This window comes from Aspergillus aculeatinus (genome assembly GCF_003184765.1).
Source record: "Aspergillus aculeatinus CBS 121060 unplaced genomic scaffold BO66scaffold_81, whole genome shotgun sequence".
Taxonomy (NCBI): domain Eukaryota; kingdom Fungi; phylum Ascomycota; class Eurotiomycetes; order Eurotiales; family Aspergillaceae; genus Aspergillus; species Aspergillus aculeatinus.
This window is the reverse complement of record NW_020291550.1, coordinates 115,840-132,226: the sequence shown is the minus strand read 5'-3', so window position 1 is coordinate 132,226 and position 16,387 is coordinate 115,840. Positions and strand designations below refer to the sequence as shown.

At 51.7% G+C, this 16,387-nt stretch overlaps 5 protein-coding genes across 5 annotated transcripts; 3 read left to right on the top strand and 2 right to left on the bottom strand.

The window, feature by feature from the left end:
- The first annotated feature begins 361 nt into the window (after positions 1-361).
- BO66DRAFT_361146 (uncharacterized protein) lies at positions 362-2,626 on the top strand. The gene is made up of 4 exons (XM_025645026.1): positions 362-1,197; positions 1,265-1,613; positions 1,691-2,098; positions 2,158-2,626. Exons 1-4 carry the CDS (start codon positions 428-430, stop codon positions 2,263-2,265), a joined length of 1,635 nt encoding a protein of 544 aa, XP_025498234.1. The 5' UTR covers positions 362-427; the 3' UTR covers positions 2,266-2,626.
- A 5,855-nt stretch (positions 2,627-8,481) lies between these two features.
- On the bottom strand, positions 8,482-10,839 carry BO66DRAFT_385621 (uncharacterized protein; the record flags this gene model as incomplete). Its single annotated transcript, XM_025646150.1, has 4 exons — positions 8,482-9,612; positions 9,680-10,266; positions 10,406-10,628; positions 10,735-10,839. 4 exons carry the CDS (start codon positions 10,837-10,839, stop codon positions 8,884-8,886), a joined length of 1,644 nt encoding a protein of 547 aa, XP_025498233.1. The 3' UTR covers positions 8,482-8,883.
- Positions 10,840-12,449: 1,610 nt separating this feature from the next.
- On the top strand, positions 12,450-14,156 carry BO66DRAFT_406443 (FAD/NAD(P)-binding domain-containing protein; the record flags this gene model as incomplete). Its single annotated transcript, XM_025649017.1, has 7 exons — positions 12,450-12,623; positions 12,694-12,785; positions 12,861-13,110; positions 13,161-13,304; positions 13,360-13,396; positions 13,455-13,573; positions 13,635-14,156. 7 exons carry the CDS (start codon positions 12,450-12,452, stop codon positions 14,154-14,156), a joined length of 1,338 nt encoding a protein of 445 aa, XP_025498232.1.
- Positions 14,157-14,348: 192 nt separating this feature from the next.
- BO66DRAFT_242682 (uncharacterized protein) lies at positions 14,349-15,053 on the top strand. The gene is made up of 3 exons (XM_025642876.1): positions 14,349-14,591; positions 14,662-14,835; positions 14,900-15,053. The coding sequence occupies exons 1-3, from the start codon at positions 14,568-14,570 to the stop codon at positions 15,026-15,028; spliced, it is 327 nt and encodes a 108-aa protein (XP_025498231.1). The 5' UTR covers positions 14,349-14,567; the 3' UTR covers positions 15,029-15,053.
- Positions 15,054-15,284: 231 nt separating this feature from the next.
- On the bottom strand, positions 15,285-16,382 carry BO66DRAFT_464729 (uncharacterized protein; the record flags this gene model as incomplete). Its single annotated transcript, XM_025652475.1, has 1 exon — positions 15,285-16,382. The coding sequence occupies exon 1, from the start codon at positions 16,182-16,184 to the stop codon at positions 15,285-15,287; it is 900 nt and encodes a 299-aa protein (XP_025498230.1). The 5' UTR covers positions 16,185-16,382.
- Positions 16,383-16,387: the final 5 nt, after the last annotated feature.

The window sequence follows — 16,387 nt, the reverse complement described above, 5'->3', positions numbered from 1 at the left end:
TTTTCCATGTCAGGGGGCCTTAATGTCGGTAAGACTCGTGCTTTGTGCCCGATATACTATATTGCGCTCTTCGTTGTGTCCATCAGCCCCTGTGGCGCAGTTGCATAGCCTGCGTACATACATACAGTGCAACTAACTTTAAGCTTTTTGGCAAGAAGGAGGGGCGACCGAGCTGGTTGCCCAAAAAGGACTAGTAATTTCTCGCACTCCAAGCCTTATCCGGCACCCCGCTTACGCCCCGCCCGCGGGGCTGTGCTTGCAAGGATCATTTCCTTGTCCGCCTAATTCTCAATTGTCTTATTAAAAGAGACTTCAGTCGGCACTTCTCCCAGAAAGCTTTGAGACAACTCTCTGCTGCTTTGTTCAGAGAGATCTTGGACATCATTGTTGACAACCATTCCACCACACCGCACCACAGGACACGATAATGTCCCTGTCACGCTCAGAACACGGGGGTCCCATTGGCACCCTGGTCCATGGGATCACTTCGGGCATCGGTTTTGCAACGGAAGTTCACAAATACAAGAAGGCAAGGAAAGCTGCCAAAGAGAAACAAGATCAAGAACAGCAAGTGCAAGCACCATCAGAAGAACAAGATCGAACCCTAGAACAACACAAACAAGAAGATGTATCACATTCTGCCTCTTCCTTGCCTCCGCCATATACAACAACACCTCTTAGGGAGAACCAAGAAGTTCCGGATGCCGCAAGTCCAGCCCGAGTCGACTCACCTACTGCCCGGCACGATCTCGAGTACTCGTGGGAGCTCGATGAAGCGCAGGAGCAGGTCTTGAAGAGCCCCGAGTACGCGCCCAGGAAGAGCAAACAGGGAACTGCCAACCCAGACAAAGTCATTGCCGCTTTTCTCCTTCGTCGTCCTCCTCCTCCTGCTGCTTTGCTAAATCCCGATACCAAACTTCTATACCCGGTTGCGGTTCCTCAGCGCCGTCCTAAGGACAAGAAGCGCGGATTCATCCGCGCCTATGCCCCTGATCTGGAAACCGTCGGCATTGACCAGGAGACCTGGTTCGACATGATTGAGACACTCAACGAAGCAAGCCTTGCCAATCCGTGGATGAACGCCATCAACCTGGCATCGTTAGCGGCAACGCCGCTGCCCTTCGCAATCTCCACGGCTATATCTGTGGCGATCATGGTTGCTACCGATGTTGCAATCGAGGCACAGAGTCGGTATCGGTAATCATCACCCTTCCCACGTCTTATGTTATTGTGCAAACTATTTTACTGACAATGACATCATCAGACAAAACAAAGCCCTCGACAAGCTGAACCAAGAGTTCTTCCGACCGCGTGGGCTCTATTGTCTCGTGATGACATGGGACGCTACAGCCTCCGGCGCTCGCACTAACATGGATATTAACACCACTATCCAAGGCACGATGGATGGCCAAGGGCGAATGTCGCATCGATTCCAGTCTTCGAGCGGTGTCACTAACGGCATTGAGTCAATCCAGACGGCGGAGCTCATCTTCCCGGGTCTGGACTTCCTCGCTATGGCGTCCAAGGATGAGCAAGCTGGCTTCAAGAAGAAGATGGAGCGCGGAAAGCAGTTTCTAGATGATTACCTCGACCGCAGGGCACAAGCCAAATTTGTCAGTATCACCGGTTGACCACTTCTTTTCACAGTTGGCTTATGACCACTTCACTGACCAATATACACTTGCTGCAGCTCGCCGAGAACCCCGATAGCCATCTCACTCAAGCTGGAAAACCAGAATTTGCTTCCAAGTACGCCGATCCCACGCATCCCATGCACAGTAGTTTGTCTGTGAGCGGGATGAGAGGGGCTTTACAGCAAAATCGTGGCTTGGGCGCCCGGGGCGAGACCGGACGCAGATTAGGAGGAAGACAAGGCGGTGGTGGTCTCCTCGGGCTGGTCAACCTAGCTGCTTCCCAGGTGGCGGCCCATCGTAATCAGCAAAAGTACGACACCAGCCGAGAGAATCCACCAGCGCCGTATGGGGTGGCAAGTTCCGGGTACTTTGATGGAGGTGAGTACCAGCAACAACAACCATCCCGCGCTACAACTGGTGGACGTGTAGGCGGAGGCCTCGGTTTGAAAAAGCTACTTAAAACGGTATGGGAGTTCCATCCAACCCGTCTCCCTTCCTGCTAAATGACTGACAATCCGGATAGAAGGTGCTTTACTTGATGGTCGTGAATATGCCGACGGAAGAAGAATTAGCCCAAGCACGAACTTTGACCTCGGGATGGAGCATTCAGGGGCAACAGCAGGAATTGTAGGAATATTTCTAAGCCATATCCTGGTCGGACGGGTATTTATTTGATGTGCTCTAGTGTGCTACTGCCTCCTGCCTAATGCGCCTATTTGCTGCTGAATTCCCAAGTGCTACAATTAACCTTTCCTGATCACTTTGAATGAGCGACGGGAGATAAGTATTTCTTTAGATCGTACGCATTTCGTTTTGATCCCCAGCAGCTGCTCCATATATTTTGAGACGCCACTCTGGATGGGTCTGACCTTCGCTGTCCAATCAGGCCAAAAAGAAGCCGCGGGGGAAGGGAGACTCTAGCGGACACTCTTGGGCGCCAACATGTATTCACTTGTCCAATCTGCCATTACATCCAATCCACTTGACGCTCGTCAGATCCTTCAAATTATACTCCTTTCTACTCACTCTTCTGATTGTGGCTTCTCTGATTTACCTAGTACCTCCAAATGTGACCGTAACCGGAACAAGTCCTTGTGTCTATAGAGAGATAACCTCATGCCCGCCGCGCCGTCGCGAGTCCGCGCATGCACAGGTATCCTAACCGAGCATCGACCGCCCTCTTCAATCCGATCCGTCGTCATCAGACACCCACCCGGATTCTTTCGTGCTATGGCGCTCGGAAAAGATGCATCGGACCTTCCGAGCGAAAAGCGCATGTCTTAGTAGGCCGGCTATCCTTAATCCACTCTGGCCACGACCCTAGTGAGAGTAACTCGAACAACGTACCACTGCAGAGCAGACGTGCGGGTCTTGGGAAATCTTGGTAGCCATTGATAAGTCTGTCCCAGTGGTTCCGAAATGGCTAAATGACGATGCCGACATTGATATATCGCCTCCTAACAATTCGTCCAGGATGAATTTTCCAGTGTGTCTAGTCTTATGCGCTGCGCTCCGCCTATAGTATATCTCACTTCACCGAAATGGGGCAGATCTTTCAGCAAAGATGACAAAGAACAGGAGATGGGTAAAGAAAAAACAGACTTCGAACGCGGGAGCTGCCATCTTCTTCACGTCTTCTTTTTCGCTTTAGCCATGCTGCCCGTTAGGGCTCCGACAGATTACGTCTGTCTAGCTCCCGGGCTTCGCACGCGAATGGAGCTAATATGGAATCCATAGCATCGGACGAAACGCCCCGACCACGCAGAGACAAAGGCGACCCTACGCCCTCATTCTAATACGCCACCGCACAAGTAATCCAGCAGTTGCTGATTCTATCTGATTCGGATCGCGGTCCAATCTCCTAAGGCTAGTCCCAAGCCATGCCTCAATACACCGAGGAATGTGGAATAGTCATCGACCGACGGCAGGCGCCTCTCGACCTCCAGCTTCAGACGGTGATTTAATCACCTCATTGGGCAATGGGCTCTTTCATGACTCGATTGTGAAAAGGTTAAACTCCAGTATGTCGCCCCAAATTCTCTTCAAATCAAATATGATTACTTCTGACCCATACATTGACGGCAGCTATCGATTGACAATTGAAGCCTCGTCTAAAAGGACGCAATGAGTCGCATCAAGCAAATGATGGTAGAGTCACACGCCCAGCCCATTTCTGTGACCATGGCCGCCCTTAGGATACCCCAACATCACCCGCTTCCTCTCCAAGGGAATGGATCGAAATTAATGTCATCTGGCGCGACAAATGTCCTTTGTAGAGTCCGTGCCGAGCCCCGTGGCAATAGGTGGAGGATAGCCAGCACCGCGGAAACGGGGAGGGAGATCATTATCTGCAGCGTCGCGCTCTTCAGGGTGAAACACCCGAGGAGGAGAGGTTTTGCTAGAATGAAGGTGCTCGGTTTCCAGTTTCCTCGCGAATGATGTTAGCATGGTGCTATTAAATGACTTCTTTTTGTCCGCCTTGAAGATGAACGGCGAAAGCCGAGTAAGACGATGGGTGAAAACCCTGTGACTCACTGCATTGGTCCATGATTTTGACTCCTGCGTCTACCTTGGCCTTGGGGATGCCTTGATAGTTTTAGACACCTATACATCTGATCCCTGCGTCGCGAAGCACGATAGCCAGCTAAAATTTGGCTTTTCGCTTGGCTAAGGGTATTCCAAAACCTTTAGTTCGATCATATTCGCTCTCACGTGAGTTTTATAGCTGGCATAAAACTGACAAGCCTCAATTCTTTCGTCGATCCCTGCGTCGTGCTAGTTTCCTACCGCTTTCTTGACCCTTTTCAATAAACTCATCAGATCATAGACCATGTGCGCAGAGCTGATGAACAACTGCCCATCTTCCATATTGATGCGAATGATTCCAGAATAACGTGCTTCAATTACTCTTGCTGATTCAAGTATGCTTGCTCTAAGTCCTCCTTGCATGTCCTGTCTGAGTCTGGCTCGACCCAATTGCCGAATCTGTGGAGGCCAATATCAGAATAAGCGGTCACAATCTTCGGTGTCTGAGATGAGTGATCAAGGGCAAAAACGTCCGTCTTCCTGGCTTTCGATGCTGTCACACCAAGGACACCATCTGGGAGCAAAGACTTGACATCCTTGTTATCCATTGCGCGAGGTCCCTCCCCCAGTCCACGCGTATGAACCGCATGCTGGGAAATAACTCTTCAGATAATCTTTCTGCGGTAGGAAGGAACTTGGTTTTGTTACAACAAATGTAGATGAATTTTCATCTAAGCACCGAGGTGGCATATTTTAGTCACTAGTAATTATCTTGCTGTTGAGTAGTCGAGAAAGTAAGAGGCTTTTGGCTTGTAGTCATCTGAGCATTGTCTTATTGACGCTTAAGGAATCTCTCACACGATAGTGTGGATGGCTCCATATTAATATCTTTTATGTCAGCAACTTATTTGTGCGATGCCTGAGGTGGTTGCCAAGGAACGACGGACCGGACAAGAGCCGAGTTTGTCCAGCCAGTATAAACACTTATCATGACTAGCGGGTTGCTCCCTGTAAGTAAGGGCCTTTTCAAACCCAAGGACCGTCTTCCGTTGGTCTAAAAGTGAGAAATATCGGGGGCCTTGGTCAATACATACAGCATCGGCTCTGTGCCTCCATCCAACGGCACCCCAGCCCGGAGGGGGTGGTGATCGACTACGCCATACTTTCTCTTTAACTACAGCCACAACTATAATAGGTAGCGTAGATTTGTGTTAGACTCCGTGGATATTAGAATCTCATGGACTTGATCGGCTTTGTCACTTAGTTATCTTCAGTCAAGTTCGACAGAGTAGATACACGATCGGACCATCACATGACCTGTGCTGGTGCTAGCAAGACGAGCTGCGTAGTTAACAACAACACTAATTCAGGGAGTCAGCCCTTCTTTTCATTGAAGTGTGTGGGTATTCTAGACTAAGTATAACCATATCAACAGAGTCTGTTGCGTCAAGGTCATGACAAATTAGGTACTCCCCTTCTATATCTATATAGCGAAGTCCACTCAAGTTAGTATCCTGCACCCGCCCCCTTATAATACGGGGCTGGGCACTTTCGGCCCAGATTGTGAAAGAAGGATTCTCTTAATCGCAGTCTATCCAGCTTCTAGTCCCACGTCTCCTTAACTGGATATTTGACTCATCAATAGTGCCAAGCCACAGGGCCGACATCACGCGATTGAATGAAATAGCTCCGCAATGTGTATTCTGCGACTCTATGCCACCGGTGCATGGTATCGGTCTGCAGTACTACTGTTGTCGGGGAGGTGAGGGGGGGAAGAGGGCAAAAGCTGAGAGTGGCTGTATAGGTAGATGTTGCCTGGCAAACTTGCGCTCACTTAATAATCTTTATGATGCGCCTGCCATATACATGTCGAGTTTATCCTTAAGCCGACCGAAGGCATAATAACTCACGTGACTCCCTCACTGATCATCATGTAGCGGATTACATAGTCTTATGCAAAGTAGCCTGTAATGTACCGTACTTTTCTGCTGAGCCTGGTCTACTTAGTCGAGTTGAAATAAGAATAAGGTTCCATCGAGCTCTGGGCTTAGGACCGGTGCTACTCAGTATTGCGCCGAGGATTCTCCTCTACCGCTTTTCTATTTTTTGTTGCTTTAGAAATACCATTGGTTATTTAATCCTATTCTCTTGATGACTCAAAGCCTCGTCATGATTCATCCACGTGTTTGAGGCGGAGTCGGTTGCGAGCTGTCACCTTTGCCGCTGGAAATCACTGGCCCTGGCCACCCACGGATACAAGTAGTATGCATCCACCATGTGTACGCGATCAAGGGATGGATTCATCAGTGCTGTTTTGTTCCGGTCAACCTGTTTATGCTAAATTATGACGACGGGGTCAAGCCATAGGGCAAATGGTTGCCTTGCAGATAGTCCTCTTTCTATGATGACGAGGGGGACAACGATATCATTGTCTGATGCTGTCATGTTAGAAGGCTTTTTGTTGGATTGTTGAGTCTGGGTGACAGGGGAAGGTGATGACATCATAACGGGGCACAACGGGCGGGACCATTCAAACGGTTTGCACTTTTTATTTTTGTTTTTTGTTCAAAGTAAAATACAGTACTGCGTAATTTTCCAGCCTTCAAGGTTATGTTCGGCGATAAACCTTTGCATCCCCACCGGCCCTACACCCACGCTAAATCGCCTGCAGCGCCTGAATCCCGACTCGCAGTCCTTGCCCGAACTCATCCGTCCATTTGCTGAGAATGTGTCAGGCACAGGGTCTACCACCAGTCTACCAAACCAACCAAGTCAGGAACCATATTTTGCTTATTCGAGACCACCATGGACATTCTGCCTCTGGAGAATGCCACTTCAATATATACTCTGATCCGCCGGGGAGGAGCAAGAAGATGACTGAGATTGACACCGACTAGATTCTGACCGCAGTTCCTAACCCTGCATGCAACTTGGCCATTCACCACAGAGTTGCCGGTTACTAGGACGGGGGTTCCAGGAGGAGGTGACTGCAGGCCCCAATGATTATGCTGGGGCGTGCAAACGCCCATCTGTGGGTGAAGCTACTAGTGGCTACCTAGTCTTGCTGTACAAAGAGCGCGGGCGCAGGGCTTAGTGGCGGTACCAGTCCGGAAGAACATTTGCGAATACTTGCGAGTATTTGGTAAGCATCCGGACTGCTCATGACGGAGGAGGCTGGAGTCTTCAAGGTTGAGAAAGTGATTGTGGTCGCAGGAATCTTCGTGCGCCAACCTCTTGGCCTCGCTTAGGAAAGGGAGCAAGCCCACTGCACAAGCGGCCCCGGCTTAGCCAGCTGGTCAAAGGGAAGGGAATTTTCCCCTTAGGCTGTAATCGCACAAATACACTAGAAAGACAGCAACTGTCCCCCCGTGAAAACGTCCGCTTGATGTTCGGAGCTCCAGGTGATCCCCATCGCCGATCGATCCATCTCCCTGGCTTGGGCAGATCTTGTTGGCGAACAATGTTCAAGTCCACTGCATTCGCGTATTGCCCGGCAGGGTTAGGAGCATCAAAGGCTTCTCAGGACAGACGGCGTTGCTCCTTCTTGAGGCTCATCATCATTTCACATATTCTGTACCTTGGTGGTCAGCACTTGCGGTGGGTGGAAATGAGGTACAGCTGGTGTAAGCACCTTGATGCAATATAAAATACCACCGGGGAGCCGTTAGGGAGTCCGTTTCTCCACTCGGGGTGGGTTTGTGTAGCTGTCTCTCCCTTTGTACATCGAACATTAAAGCTTCTCCATATTTCGTTGTCCATTGAGGGCCCAGAAAAGCCCCTTCCTACAATTCGACCGACTCCGGGAGCCCGCAACCAGGCCGTTTGCCCTCTTCTTTCGGTAGTGGAGTCAATTTGAACTACTCCCGTAAGCTGCTTTGTGCAATTGTTCATCTGTCAGTCTAACCTGTCCCAGCCTTCCTCCGCCGGTGAAGGAAGGGGACCGCAAATTGTCCCCAGCCCTGAGGTGGGCATTGAAGGGAGTAGCCGATACCGCTTGGGCGATTGCAGCGAATGAAGCCAAGGTGGCAGTGCCAAACCACTAGTGTGTCTTATGCGAGTGAAACTAGCGTCAGGAGGTGAGGGATTGGACTGGATAGGCTTTGGTTATGCCCATTCCACGGAACCCCTAGGAGTGGACGGAGTGGTCGGTCCACAAGGTCATATTAGCAAGTCGGTCTGAGTCTCTGCAGGCCCATGTCGCACTATCCATGATGTACAGGACAATTGATCGCTTCCGATCGTGTCTCGCCAATCCTACGATAGTATGTTCACTGCCAGTGAAGACGAACAATTGATCTTGGTAGATGCTTCCAACTCTTCTGCTCATTTATCTCTATTGTTTTTGATTATGATATCCACTAAATGCTCAGTGCGACTGTGGCGCATCACAATCCAAAAGGCCGTTCTAGGTCGCTCTGAACCATGCCATGACAAATACTCGCATATCCAGAATCCCGCGGCCAATCCCCCTCCAGCCCGAATGCTCCACCCTTCGTGCTCAACAGGGGGGAGGACCGGGGCAAATGCAAAGGGAAAAAAAAGAGAAAACAAAATCAAAACATACAATTCAAGAAAAAAAAAAACAAAAACAAAAGGCAATCGCGTATCGATCAGGTATCATGTCATTTCTTCTTTCATCGTCATCGCTAAAATGCTCCGAAATTGTGGGGGTCAGCTAAAGAGGACCGAAGTAGAGAGAAAGAAGGGGAGAAAACGAGAAGGATCAGATCCCCGGCAGCTCCATCGCGTTGCCGATCTGGGCCATAAGGTTGAGAAAGACATTAACCTGGTATAATTCGTCCAAGCGACGACAGAGTTTGTCGACAAAGCCGCGCTCGACGGAGCCCCGCTCGAATGTCTGGTATGCTACAATAATGGGGTATAGAATGCGATACATAAAACAGCGGGGACCCTTGGTAATGTACGCCTCCAAGCTCCGGCAGATGTTGCAGGCCCACTGATACTGCTCATTGCGTGAAGGTGGAGTTGGATTGGCACCCGCGATAGTGATGCGTAGAGCCCAGTAGTAGCACATCACAGTGGTAAGCAGGAGGTCGGGGTAGGTCAAGAGACGGGGAGTGAAAATATGTCCGTCGTCCGGGTGGTGACAGGCGAAATTGGGGAAGGAAGCATCCAATTTGTGATCGGACTCGACGATGGATCCGTGGGGATAGGTGGCGATGTGGTGGTGGTACCAGCTCTCCAGGCGACTTTCGAGAGTCTGTGCCCAGCCACTTGGGGAGCCATGCCCATTCAACAGTTCCTCGTACTTGAGCCGTCCGGATGCCAGTTCCGCTTGGTATTTCTCCGTCTGGGAAAGGTAGCAGGGCACCTCTGCCCCAATATCTAGCAGCTGGTGAAGAAGATCTTTCGGCTTGTGAGCCCAGGGGATTTTCATCCAATCCGGATGAACCAGAAATAATGGGCGCCGGAGAAGGATTGAGCCCGCGATCTGTGTGTATTTCGACTCAGTCAGTCAGAACGTGTTGTTGGAGGAAGAAAGTGATTCGCTCTCCTACCCAGTAAATGCGATGGTCCAGAAAGATGGCGTGGGCAATGCCGGTTTGATGTTCCTCGGGTTTGCGCGACTGTAGCAGCTGCGCGGCCCCAAGCAAGTGCTTCATCAAGGCGCCACTATCACCGGTGAACACCTCGCGTATAATGAAAATGAAGGCGGCGACAAACACGTCCAAGGGCACAGTTCGACCACTACACCGTCGAAGAGCCCGACGCATCATGCGGATTGCGTACATGTTATGCCGATGGCCCGCCATCTCAATAGCTCGGTCTCCCCAGGTGCGACCGATGAACATCAACGCAGTGTTTTCAAAGGCGACCTGCAGCAGTTCCGATCGACTTCTCATCTGGGATGCATCGCTCAGGATAAATCGTTTAAGCCCAGTCTCGCGCTTGCTGAGTGGGCAACAGTCTTCGATCAGGCGTTCGATGAAGATGTCCAAAACAGCTGCACCCGGGGAACACTCCAGGGGAATCTTGACTCCGTCGGCATCTTCATCATTGGCTTCGTTGTCCCCCTCCTCCTCCTCCTCGTCTTTGTCCTCGTCTTTGTCCTCGGGATTGTCCTCATCCGGTCCGAGGGTCGAGTCTAAGACACCGTGAGTTCAATGGTTCCAACTGGCTCGGCTTCGAGACATCCCTGCCTCCCTCCTTCAGGTCGGTAGTGATCGGTCGACACCCACCTTTTCCCTTTTCATTGTCCCCTAGCAGATCTGACCCGGTCGGACCCTGGGACTGCTCGCGGGGAGTTTCGTTGGCACTGTGCATAACCAGTTGTCGCACCGCTTCGAGGTGGGCTAATCGTCGTTCCAAGGTCCGACATCGCTCTTCCAGCTGGGTGATGTACTCGGATTGACTGATATAGTTCTGCTCCTCGGCGGATCGAGGGAATGTGCACTCTTCGGGGAGACCACGCAAACAGCATGATTTACACGGTAACACCCGGTTGCACTATGCGGCACGGGTCCTGATAAGCCCATGTTCGTGTTATCGAGAGAGGGACATTTGGAAGGAAACAAATTGTATGGTTGGTTGAAGTGTTGGTTGGGAGGTTCACCTTCACTTTTCGCTGGTGGCAAGGTAAACATGAATAGACTGGCCGTTGCTTGCGTTTGGCCTGCTGGACGGTCACTACCGGCTGGGGGTCATGGGGGTCATCCATGGTGGAGAGTCTGTCTGGAGAATGGCAGAAAACAAAATAATTCGCGGGGAGAGTCAATTAATAGAAGTCGTGGACGATGCCGTCATGCGAATTGTCGACAGCCATGGTCTATATTTATAAAAGAAAGGCGAATTGACAGGACCCGTAATGATGGTGGACAGTATAACTAGTAGGTAGGTACTGTACTGCGTAGTTACTGGGTACTGCAGTACACAATGGGACTCCATACACTACGGGAGACGGCAGTAGTGGTAACCAGGTTTAAGAAGTACTACTCAAATACTGTACGGGAAAAGGTAGGGTAAGGGCAAGCAATCAGTAAGAAGGGTGTTTGAGTGGGGCTGGGGCTTCGGTTCCTCGCAAGTTTCATTCGACTCTGCAAACCATTCAGTCATTCAATCGATCCAAAATGACTAAGGCCCTTTCCCCGGCCCCAGGTGCCTGGTGGCCACGTCATCCAGTGGCGATAAGTCGAGGGTGAAGTAGCCGAAATGATCGGTCGGAGGAGAGCGATCCATCCACCATCATCCACCGTCCACCGATCCCTATCGATCCAATGGGTCTGCGTATTGATCTCTGGTGACGGTTCGGTAATCTGTGACCATTCCGAATCACCTGCGACCGCCGGGGATGGGTGGTCTTACCTCTGAATTACACCCCGTTTCGATGTGCACGGAAATGGAAAACATAATCGCTCCGGACGGTCATCCTACACACCCTACACCGAAGTACATAGAAGAGTACCTACGAGTATGTGAGTAACTCGAAGATGGTTCTGGTCTTGCTTCGCCCGCAAAGGCAGGGCCGACATGGCCACATAGCCATGCCATGGCCGAATGGGCCCGTTCGGCCGATGCTCAACCGGAGAGGACAGAACCATGGTAGGGTCTCTTCGCTTCAACGGCTTTTTCGTATTTCCACCCTCGTGGCTGGAGGGTTGCGGAGAAAGGTACAGTACAGGACAGAATATGTGCATCACCGTCATCACACTGCTTCACAGGTGAATTTAGTCTAAAGTAAGGTAGGTGCCGCCGATCTGCAGAGATTTGATGAACCCAACGTCCCGCATGGATCCGCTCTCAGGAGTACTCCGTACTCAGTACTCACTGGGCACCACTAGAAATAATAATACACCGATATGGATTACACCCTTGGGGCCTTTTACCCCTTCAGGCGACATGCAGGATCACCATCTTTGGTGCCTGACTATGCCTGACGCTGCCTGAAGGGAAGCGCTGATCACGTGGCTGTCACTCCCACCGCCCAGCTCCCTGATGCCTGAGGCAACAGACTCTTCTCTGCCATTGCAATGACAAATACGTAAAGAGTGTCGCGAGCTCATCTCCCCCGTGGCACTCGCATGCCCATGCCGATACTCTCTACCTTGCTGGATGAATTCTTGCAACACACCTCCGTGACCTCGATGCGACCGACGCGGATGAGCGAACTGTCCATGGTCCATGGCGGTAGTCGCGTCACACCTGCAGGGTTGACGTGCTTGATACCCAGAGGAATAGATTCCTCTCGCCCTTGGACACTCCATCTCCCGATTGAACAAGTTTCATCTGCAACATTTTACTGACAAGGCGGCTTCTCTGTGTTCGTCCGCAATGGCTCGGAACACAAACGATGTTCGAGTGCTGATCGCAGGCGCCGGCATCGCCGGCCTGGCGGCTGCAATCTCTCTCACTCGCCAAGCCTCCATCCCGAACCTCAAAGTGGTATTGTATGAGCAGGCGGATGAACTGAAGGAGATTGGAGCTAGCATTGCGCTCAGTCCCAATGTATGAAGCTTCCTATCCGAAAGGATGCGAGTCAAGTGCCACCTGGGCTAACCTTCCATTGTTCCTCTAGGGCATGCGCACGTTGGAAAGGTTGGGGGTACACAATGCTCTCGCAGATGAACTAGGATTCAGATCGCCGAGCGGCATTCCGCAGGTTTTCCGGTAGGTTCGTGTGAGAATAAGAGGTATCAATGCCAAGAACAATCGTGATTCTGACGCAAAGTCAATCGTTGGCAGGCACTGGAAGACGAACCAAGTCCATTCGGTCGATACACACAACGATGTGCCCGATCCTCGTCACGCCACCACTCGCTTCCATCGAGGCCATCTTCATAGCGCACTTCTCGAGCATGTTCCGCGAGAGTCCATCCACTTGGGTAAAAAGACCGTCCGCGCCGAAGCGGACCACCAGAGTGTCTCACTATACTTCGACGATGGTACTAGCGCCCGCGCGGACATCCTGATCGGAGCTGATGGGCTTAGATCGGTGCGTTTCACTTGGCATTGGGTCGCTATCTTCCGGTCACGATCTGACAGGACGGTCGCATGCAGATCGTCCGACAATCATTTATCCCCCAGTATAAGCTACGGTTCAGCGGGAAGGTGTTTATGCGATCCACATTTGATGCATCACTGGTAGAGGGGAAAGTCCCCGATCTTCCCGCAGATTCGATTCACTGGGTTTGTACTCCGCTTTGGTCTCAATGGACATCGCGCAAGGCTAACTCGAAGATAGTGGGGACCAAAGGACAACTTCTTCGCATCTCGCCTGGGTAGGTGGAGTTGGCGCGAAACAAGCGGAGCCACCTGTCTTACCCTCATCCTTTCTAGGCAAACAACAATACACAACGGTCGGCGCGTACAGCGATCCACGCACCACGGAAGAGGTCGAGAAGACCGTTTCATGGGACGAGGAGGGAGGCGTGGAGTTTCTCCGTGAAAGATACAAGGTATGTCAATCCATTCCCATGGCTCGTTCGCGCGATGTCTTTGATTCATATAACTCTCCAGGACTGGAATCCTGTCGTCAGAGCTCTGACGGAGGTCACTCCCTATACCAAACCCTACCCGAACTTTATCGGAGACTCTCTTGCGACCTGGGTTCTAGCCCTTCGAGTCACCCTGATTGGTGATGCTGCCCATGCCCATGGGGGGGCTTTCGCAGCCGGTGGCTCCTTGGCTTTGGACGATGCTCTGACTCTCGGACTCGCTTTTGGGCATGCTCTTAAAGGGCTGGATGCAGAGCAGTCTCTCCTGGACAGCAGTATTCAACTGGCACTGGAACTGTATAGCAGAGCGAGGCAACCTCATACGGAGCGATTACTTCGCATTGTTCACCGACAAGCCTCTGAGGGCCAGGGCCAGTCGCAGGTTGGGGACGATGAGGAACAGCAGCTCTCACGCCGTCTGCGGAATCGGGCCAGTACGGTTTGGCTGTCGGAGCACGATGCAGAGGCTGCATTCGCAGCAACAGTCGCCAAGCTGGAGGAAGAGAACATTGCTGAGAAGCAGTCCCGCAAGGTCAAACTTTGAGGGGATTGAGAAAATAGTCACCTGTCTATAAGCAAGAAAAGAGTGATTCAACCTACCGATGATTCAACATCAGCATTCACTTGCTCGTGGACGGGGGGGACGCCTAGCCTAATTTAGCAAGCAGACTCAAAAAGCTGTGGGCTGGGAATACCTAAGCACTAACAGTAACCGTAACACTCTATTCACCCTGGCCCAGCTTCTTCGCCCTCTTCTCTGGTGATCCTCCCTTATCTCTTACACGGTCTCTCTTACACGGTCTCTCTCTCTTTCTCTCTCTCTCACACACACTCGCTCTCCGCCCTTTTCTCTGCATGCCGTCCCATTTTTACCTCCTTCTCTACAACAGTCAACTCGAGTTGCGCAGCTATTCCTCATCATACTCGGGCCACTTAAATCTGCAAGTGCTTCAACATGGAAGTCACCAAGACTGCGACCGTAAGTTCTACCCCACCATCCTGCCAGAGGCACAGACAGAGTCTTGGACTAACAACGGCGCTACAAACAGTTCGGCCTTGCGCCCGTGGCCATCGAACCGCTGGCGAGCTTCTACCTGGCCGCTCTCACGGAAATCCAACAAACCTACCACCGATTGCCTGCCATTGCTGAGCTGGATTTAAGATTTACCCCTGTTTCCGGTCAATCCGAGATAACTGGTGGAAGTCTTGTCTTCCCATTCCTAGTGCGTCAGGTCTTGTCAGTGCCCTTGGTCGACGGTCGTTTGGCTGATTTCGGGCTCTGAATAGCTGTCCGCGACCGAACGCACCACTCTCGACCAAAGGAAGTCAGGCTTTGCCAACGTGGTTCATGCCTTGTCGACCCAGACTTTGTTTGTCGGAATGAACCTGGAAGTCAAGGTTGTTTTCAAGCTTTGAACTACAAAAACAGGAATTGGCAACGATGGACGTCTCTTGATACATCGGGCCTAAGTCAGGTGAAATGTCCAATCTCTGAGTGGATGTCTGAAATGCCAAGATATTGTCCGATTAGATGCAATGAGACTGTGAATCAATTGATCGATATAGTAACTAAATAAGTAAACTAGGTGAGATCGTACGGAAATGGGTAGTCGGTGCTGCAAACCAAATTTATCAGACCGCACAATCATCATTATCGACGACCTGAGAAATCTCATGGATCCTCCAAACTAAGATCATGAATGTCTTGGGGAGTCTGCTTCTTCGCCGCCCGCTTGGCCCAGGCCTTGTCGTTGGACCAAACGCCACAGGGTAGCACATTGCAGTGAGGAGGCCACAAGCGATCGACCTCCTCCTGCCACTCGTGCTCGCCGATCAACATCCGTTCGGTCGCCCAGGGCAGCGCCATCAACGCAAAGAATCGGAGCTCCTTGCAGATGTGACTCACGACCCGCTCCCTATCCTCATCAGTATAGTTACAGATGGGACAGTGGTCCGGAAAGGGATCGAGGGGGAACCGCCGCGGAGAGTCAATGTCACGCAGCGTCCACGACTTCTCCGGGTCATGATACACTCGAACATGCTCGTAGAACTGGTCCATGGCAAACGGCCGCGGCTTCATCAAGCAGTGGTCCAGCAGAAAAGTCCCACTACCAACGTCGCTTTCGACGTGCTTCCACCACGCTTCCGGCTCCCGGTATCGAGGCGGGAGCGTGCGGAAGCAACATGGACACTCAAACTTGCCGGTGACGGGATCAAGGATCTCCTCGCCAGGGGGTTGCAGGGCGGCCTCGAGAACAGCATTGGCCTGAGGGGGAGCCCGGAGTGGTGACCCCGTGGCGAGGGCCTCAGCCTGCTCCTCATCCGTATAGATCCGGGCGGACTCGGCCTGCACCCAGAGGAATCGGTGGCGACGCGTCAGGGCGTCGCGGATTAGTCGCTGTTGAACCTCGGTCAGTTCCGTCGGTTGGCCATCGGCGCCGATTTCGGGCTTGCCCTGGCGTGCAAGAAGCCACCGGGTGATGTCCTGGCGGAACTTGACGTGGTCCTTCGGCAGAAAGGCATGGTCGGCGAAGTACCATTGCCATTTGCCACTAGGCAGTTCCCGAGACATTGATTTGTTTGTGCTTGGCGATAGGGTACGAAGCTGCGAGCTTAGTTGACAGCAAAGCGGACGATCGCAAGAGTGCAGTGCTGCGGACCGTTTGATTGGACCTCCGACGAGGGCAAGTCGAGTATTTATAGTATTGATGTCACAGCATCAAGGACAGGACAGTTGCAGAACGCGTTCTTCAGGGGAGCTTACAGAATACAAAC

What these genes read in the sequence shown, in the direction of transcription:
- BO66DRAFT_361146 (XM_025645026.1), top strand. Translation starts at nt 428, where the DNA reads ATGTCCCTGTCACGCTCAGAACACGGGGGTCCCATTGGCACCCTGGTC. An exon ending in GCAGGGCACAAGCCAAATTT is followed by an intron (nt 1,614 to 1,690) that starts GTCAGTATCACC and finishes CACTTGCTGCAG; the next exon opens with CTCGCCGAGAACCCCGATAG. An exon ending in TGAAAAAGCTACTTAAAACG is followed by an intron (nt 2,099 to 2,157) that starts GTATGGGAGTTC and finishes CAATCCGGATAG; the next exon opens with AAGGTGCTTTACTTGATGGT.
- BO66DRAFT_242682 (XM_025642876.1), top strand. Translation starts at nt 14,568, where the DNA reads ATGGAAGTCACCAAGACTGCGACC. An exon ending in AAGTCACCAAGACTGCGACC is followed by an intron (nt 14,592 to 14,661) that starts GTAAGTTCTACC and finishes CGCTACAAACAG; the next exon opens with TTCGGCCTTGCGCCCGTGGC. An exon ending in GTCTTGTCTTCCCATTCCTA is followed by an intron (nt 14,836 to 14,899) that starts GTGCGTCAGGTC and finishes GGCTCTGAATAG; the next exon opens with CTGTCCGCGACCGAACGCAC.